Source organism: Elephantulus edwardii, unplaced genomic scaffold (genome assembly GCF_000299155.1).
Source record: "Elephantulus edwardii isolate Elephantulus edwardi_28Jun2011 unplaced genomic scaffold, EleEdw1.0 scaffold00268, whole genome shotgun sequence".
In the NCBI taxonomy this organism is placed as follows: domain Eukaryota; kingdom Metazoa; phylum Chordata; class Mammalia; order Macroscelidea; family Macroscelididae; genus Elephantulus; species Elephantulus edwardii.
The window spans coordinates 2,032,458-2,039,272 of NW_006400018.1; the positions used below are offsets into that span (position 1 = coordinate 2,032,458).

The following is a 6,815-nucleotide window of genomic DNA, read 5'->3' on the forward strand; positions in this document are numbered from 1 at the left end:
CTCACTCTCACAGCTGGATGTAGAGGAGGCAGAGTGGATTCCCCATCTGTCCAGGGCTCACCCGGAAGAGGGAGGTAGGAGAGAGGAAGCCAGGAGATGAGAAAGACCTCGGGGGTGAGGGGTAGAGGTGAGGAATAAAGGAGGGAAATGATGAGGGGAGAGAAATGAGAGAGGAGAGGGAGAGGTGAGAAACGTGGGGAGCCCTGCACGCCCCAGATGAGAAAGACCCCAAACAGTTGATGTCAAGTGGCTTGTGATGCATGAGGACCCCACGTGTGTAGAGTAAGAGGGCTGTATAGGGGTTTTGCCAGAACTTTCTTCCAGGGCATCTTTGGGTGGGGTCCTGCCACTAACTTTCTTTTTTTTCCTTCTTCTCCTTTACTGTGTGTACATTTATTGATTGCTGGGAATACACTCCATGGCAATCCATGGCATGCATGTGCAAGAAGAAATGGACCAAATGTGAAATGAAGCTGCTCGCTAAGACGGCTGGGAGTCAGTAAGGTCACGCAGATTGGATCTGAGGACACGGTGAGGAGGACGCAGCCAGCTTTTAGGTTGTTATTAGGATTCCTGCTAGGATTTCTTCTGAAACTCCTTTTTCCCAATTACTTAGGAACTACCAGGAAAGACCAGCCTGCCTTTAAACTAAACAAATAATGGCAGGGATTTGCAAATCATAGCCCTACTTAAAAAAGGAAAAAAAATGTATCTATGGTCTTCATAGTTTACTTCAGTAATTTGATCTTACATTTCATTAAGACATTTCCACTTTAATAAACTGTCCCATACTCATTCGATTTAATCGTGGAGCACTTATCTGTTTGTACCACCCAGGGGCACACACAGAGAAAGCGAAAGAGAGAGAGCAGAGGTGGAGACCCTGCGATGCAGAACAGGGCAAGGAGACGAGAGCGCTCCTGGAGAGGACCGCGGCACAGCTGTGCAGGGTGTGCACCGAACAATTCCAAGCACAGTGTTCACAAAGCCGGAGCTTGGGACCCTACAGTTCTACAACCCTGCAGACCTGTCCCACGATCTTAGACCCCTGAGCCCTCCTGTATATGAGTCAATATCTTCCACAGATTCCCGGAAGATGACAACATGTCCTTCTGCACCCCTGGAGGACAGAGAGTAAAAAGATGAGAGCGAATCCAGAAAGAGAGCTGCCCCATCATTGTGCATCCTCCAGAGTCACAGTATCATGGCCTCCGAGAGAGCCACCAGCCCGAGGATCCAAAACCACCTCATGTCTGTGCTGGGTTCAGAGAACTCAGTGAACTCAGTGAAGAGCCTTCTCTGGGGACTGACTCTCTGGAGCCCTCTTTATACACAGACATGCTCACCTGTCCCAAACTCGCTCTGAGGGCTCCAGGTGGGGCTTGATGAGAAAATCAGACCATAAAGAAACAAAAAGGGCATGTCAGAAATTTCTTAGGATACAGAGCTGAGGATTCATTGCCTTGGGCTTGGATGGAGTAATAAAGTTAAAGGAAGCCACATAGCCTGACCCAAAGTAGGGAGAGGATTGCTTCTAAGGAGTTAAAGGATCGCAAAATTATATAAAACAAAGTGAAGGAGCTGGCCCAATGCTTGCACTCTCCCCAATGTCCTGGGGAGATACTTTTGCTTCACTGTCCTTTAGGGAAGGAAGTTCAGATCGAGAAGGATAGACTTTGTGAGACAATCGGTTGGCATATGAGTGAATGAGTTCAGGTGAGAAAGGACCCCTTTGTGCTGTGGTGTTGGAGGAGAGTACTGACAACCCCATGGACAGCCTAAGAGCAAACAGTTACGTCTTAGAGAAGACGCAGCCCGAGTCCTCCTTGGATGCAGAGATGATGAAGCTTCGTCTGGAATCCTTTGGGCTTGTTGTGAGGAGAGGCTATTCCTTGCAGAGGGTGAAAGGTGGAGGGTCATTGAAAGAGAGGAAGACCCTTAATGAGATGGATCGACACAGTACCTGCAGCAATGGTTCAGGTGTGTCAGCGATGACAAGGAAGGCACAGGATGGGGCAGGTTCAGATCTGTTGACCACAGCAAGTCTATGAGTGATACTCCGATTGAAGGCACCTGACCACTGCAATAACAACAACAGGTGGGACCCAGGTTAGGGACTCTCATGTTGCCACCCTATTCTAAAGGTCTAGACTAGAGTAGCATCCCCACTGTATAACCTCAGTATTGTAAATTATTTGATACTCGCATCCAAAAGATACTTTATCCATGCAGCAAACATTTGTGTGCAAAGCAATGTGTGCTGAGAACTGGGCTGGAAGCGGACAGAGCAGCTGAATAAGATCTGAGTCCTGCCTTCAGGGTGTTTGCCCTTTAGAGCCTGCTCTTAGCTGTCAGTGAGTCAGCAGAGAATGACTGGCTGCTCCTTCCTGCTCCACCCTCAGGACGGGTGGTGGAGGGGCTGATGTTTGTAAGTGGGCCGTCAGACTGTTCCTTCTCAATCTTAAGGGCCATTAGTTGAAACTGACTCATAGTTGACCCTCCATATGGGTTTTCAGAGGCAGTAAATCACACAGGAGATTGTCCATCTTTCTCTATGGAGCAGGTGATGGATTAGAACTCTGTACCTTTCTGTTGGCAGTGCAATTCTTTACAGCTAAGCCACCATAGCTCCCTGATAAAAACCAGTGTGGCCTCAGAGCACACGAGTCTTCTTCTTGGCAGTTCAAATCCACCAGTGGCTTCTCCTGAAGGGAAAGATGAGCTGTCTCCTTCTGTGAGATTAAGAGCCTCAGAAAACCGTGGAGAAAAGGGAGCTTCCTGGAGCATGTAGCATGGGTTAGTCTGTCCCCATGTCTGCGTTTCAGGATGGCTCGTCCCACAGAACCACTGGCAAACACGATCGTTAGGGGAATCTTAATAGTTGAAGCTATGAGTATAATTGAAGCTTACTTTTTGTTTAAGAAACTGAACTCAAGCCAAGATTTCAGAGAACTAATGAGCCAGAAGTTTCTCGTAATCTTGGAAGTTTATTACTATTGAACAATCTGCAATGTATGGAGTTAGAGAGCAAGATCGAGAAAAATGGCTGACCAGCAAAAATTAGGACCAGTCATCACGTTCAGCTTCCCGTGTAAGCTGCTTGAGACCTTTGGAAGAAAGAGACGAAAGATGAGCCCACCCCATTGGACAGTTGGTGGTTCCACCGACCACCTGCTTGCCTGACCACTGTGACCTGAAGCTCACTACACACCCACCGCACAAAGTCCATTGCCTGCTGTTTTCTCTATGTATCAATATTTAGTGATTCATGTTTTAATACACTCATGGTTTAGAAGTAAAAGATTATGAAAAGGGGGGGGGAAGAAAACTGCTGGAGGGTCAACTACTAGTCAAGTTCTGTTGTGCCCATGAAATGCCCCTCAAAGAAATCCAAAAACACGTCTGAAATTTCAAGAGCATTTATTATATATATTCCACGCGTGGAGACTTTTCTCCTTCCTCCGGGAGGTGGTGAAGGAAAAAAGCCCAGAGTTTTCCCTCCCACTTGCTTTTATAGCTCTTTTGAGTGCCCCTCTTAGGGCGGGGGGATTGCGATCTTGGTTGGTGGGTTGGCTTTTGATGGACTGGCTACTTTGCCCGCCTTTACTTCTTTTGTGTCACGTAGACACTAGTTAATTTCTTACTTTTCAAGGACAGACCAGGCTTTACCTGAGGCACTCAGGCACTCGTGTTTGACTTAAGCTAAGAATTTTTATGGCCCGCTTCTGCCTCTAGCGTCAATGGGTGTTGATAAAAAAATGGGGGTTTTGCTGTCCCTTCAGTTCAACTTGACCACAATGAAAGCATGCCACCGGCCGACGGTGCTCGAGGAGCACTGGGTGGAACTGAACCTCAGACAGCCACACGGAGCGTAGGAGCTGACACTGAACCAGCGGTGCACCCAGCACGGTTTAGGACCAGGTTCTCAAACTCCAGACCCAGAAGACATGGCAGCGTCGTGTGGACGACAGGGGTATATGTCCCGCCACCAAGGAGCAGCCTGTACTGCCCTCCCACCATGGCCAGTCAGGCATCTGAGGCCAGCCAAGTATCAGAGAGAAATCAGAGGTCGAATGTGAAATACTTTATTAAATGTCAGCAACTAATAATTCCCCTTCACCCCTCCAAACTATTGCCTGAAGCACACCTAGACCACCTGTGGCTGATTCAGCCTGGAGGGGTTTTCCAGGTGTTGATTTCTGGGGTGTCAAAGCCTTTTGATTGAATGACTAACAGATTGAATGGGTCCTGATCAGACCTGTTTTCCTTCCATTTGGAAAGAAAGACCACCAGTGTCAGAAACAACATCCACTTTAACAGTAATTTCCCCACACCCAGCCCCAGTCTCCTACACAGAGCATGAAGATTCAGTGCTGCCCCCACTGCAGACTCCATGCCCTGAACTATTTCATCTGCCAAAAGGAACGTGTTGTCATTATTAGGTGCCTTGGAGTCAAGTATGACTCATAGCGACCCAAGTAACAAAAGATCTGATCTTTGTCCTATCCTGTCCCATCCTCATCCTCTCGGACCACTTGAGCCCAATGATGCGGTCACTGTGCCAATCCATCTCGTTTAGGGTCTTTCTCTTTTTTGTGAACCATCTTACCAAGCATGATGGCCTTTTCCAAGGATTAGCCTCTCTTAGCAACATGCTGAGAAGCAGGGTTAAGAACTGAATTCTTCAATATGCACTGAAGCTCAACATCAAGAACACAAAATTGTCACCACCTGGCCAATTCGCTGCACAATAATGGATGGAGAAGAGATTCAGGTTGGTAACTGTTACGGCTTGCCCGGCTCTATAATATCAACATTCTTGGCACCAGCAGTCAGGAAATCAAAAGATGAACTGCATTGGAAAATCTGCTATCAGAGAACTTTCCAGAGTACCGAGAAGCAATGATGTCAGTCTAGAGACTAAGGTGTGCCTGAGCCAGTCCATGGGCTTTGCAATTACTTGCTATGCATCAGAGAGCTGGATAATGACTAAGGATGACAGAAGAAGAATTGATGCTTTTGAGTTGTGGTGCTGGAGAAGAGTCTTGAACATATCATGGACCACTAAGAAAACAAATTGGTCAATCTTGGAGAGGGTGAAACGGAGTTTCTCCTTGGAGTCTAGGATTGGAAGCTCTGTCTCACATACTTTGAGTCAGGAGGGACTGATCCTTGAAGAAGGATATCATGCTCAGAAGGGTAGAGGGACAGCACAGGAAAGGAAAACCCCAGATTAGATGGTTTGATACAGTAACTAGAGCAATGGGGGTAGGAGTGTTGGAGTCAGTGAGACTGGATCAGGACAGGGCAGACTTCAGAGCTGGTGTACTACAAATTGCAGGCAACTTGACGGCACATAACAACAACAGCAACATGCCGGAAGGAGGTCTGGTAGCTTAATAGTAAGGAATTGTGTTGACAAGCCAAAAACACATGGTACGAATCCACTCGTGTGATTTAGTTCCTCTGAAAACCCCCTGGAAGGTCAGATATGGCAGATATGAGTCTTTTCCAGCTTGATGGTAAGTACCAACTGTAGCAATCTGCCCAGAGTATGCAAGATGCCTCGTAGGAGCACTTGGCGACACTTTCCCCAAAACAGATCTTGGAATATAGAAAGGAATTTTTGAGAGTCCTATTAATAAGTTGTTTATTCTTGTTTTGTGCCATTGAGTGGCTTGCGACTCACAGTGATCCTGTGTACAACAGCCCTGAAACCTGCTCTATCCTGTGCCAACTTTACTGTCTCTGACACACCTACCCTCATTATCCCAGTCACTGTATCAATCCAGCTCATCGATGATCTCCCTCTTTTTCTCTGTTCCTCCACTCATCCGAGCATGATGTCCCTCTGCAAGGACTGGTCCCTCCTTGCAACATGCCCAAAGTATTTCAGATGAAGCCTCAGAATCCTTGCCTCCAAGGAGCAGCCTGGCTTCACTCTTTCCAAGACGAATTTGCTTGTTCTCCTGGCAGTCCATGGTATAATCAGCTCTCTTCCCCAGTACCACAAAAGAAGAGAAAAAAATAAACACCCCAAAACCAAAACAGAAAAAACAAACAAACAAACAAAACACCCACCAAAAAGCAACTCCCCAAAGTGTCTTCTTTCTGGAATAGGGCTGCCTCACTCTAGGAAAATGGAATTGTCTGGGGGCTCAGGGGTTCCCTGTCTTGATCTTATCACCTGTCTGCACTTAGGACAACCCTGAGGCTGCCCTGGGGCCCTGACTCCTGGTGGGGTGGTGGGGTGGATTAGGGATGAGGTGTCTGTATTTAAGTCCTAATTTTCCAAATATGTAGAATTCTAATTTGATGGCTCAACACCTCTGGGCAAGTATCCAGCAAACTTACTACTGCCTAGATTTTTGATCTTTAATGCCTCCATTGTACTTCTAGGAATTTACCCAGAGACATACATTGGCAACAGGGAGAAAAATGGCACAGGCACAAGCTGTCCACCATTGCAACATTATTTGCAATTATTAAAGACTAGAAATATTCCAAAAACGGCCATTGGAGGAGGGGAGACTGTTGGTAACTATGGCATACGCACCCAACAGAGGAGAGTGTGGTTGGAAAAGGGACAAGCTCTCCTGGGTAGAGTGTTTAGTTAAACAAAAGAAGAAGAACAAGAAAATGAAAGAACAGATAACAAGAAAAGTGTTTTTCTGTGGCAATTGGACAATTAAAACAGACATGGGGGGGGGGGAAAAAGAACAAACTGGGGAGGAGGGTAGAGAAAACAGTGCAACAATGAATGAATGAAAACCCAAAATCTCTGTAAATGTTCATTAAAACTAATAAAATTTAAT

The 6,815-nt window shown here is 46.6% G+C and overlaps 1 protein-coding gene across 1 annotated transcript in view; it reads right to left on the minus strand.

The window, feature by feature from the left end:
* Positions 1-1,251, minus strand: part of LOC102872528 (pepsin F-like) — a 12,214-nt gene extending 10,963 nt beyond the window's left edge. The window contains exon 1 of the mRNA XM_006899890.1: positions 1,199-1,251. Within this exon, the coding sequence (XP_006899952.1) occupies positions 1,199-1,251 (53 nt within the window). The remainder of the gene's footprint in view (positions 1-1,198) is intronic.
* Positions 1,252-6,815: the final 5,564 nt, after the last annotated feature.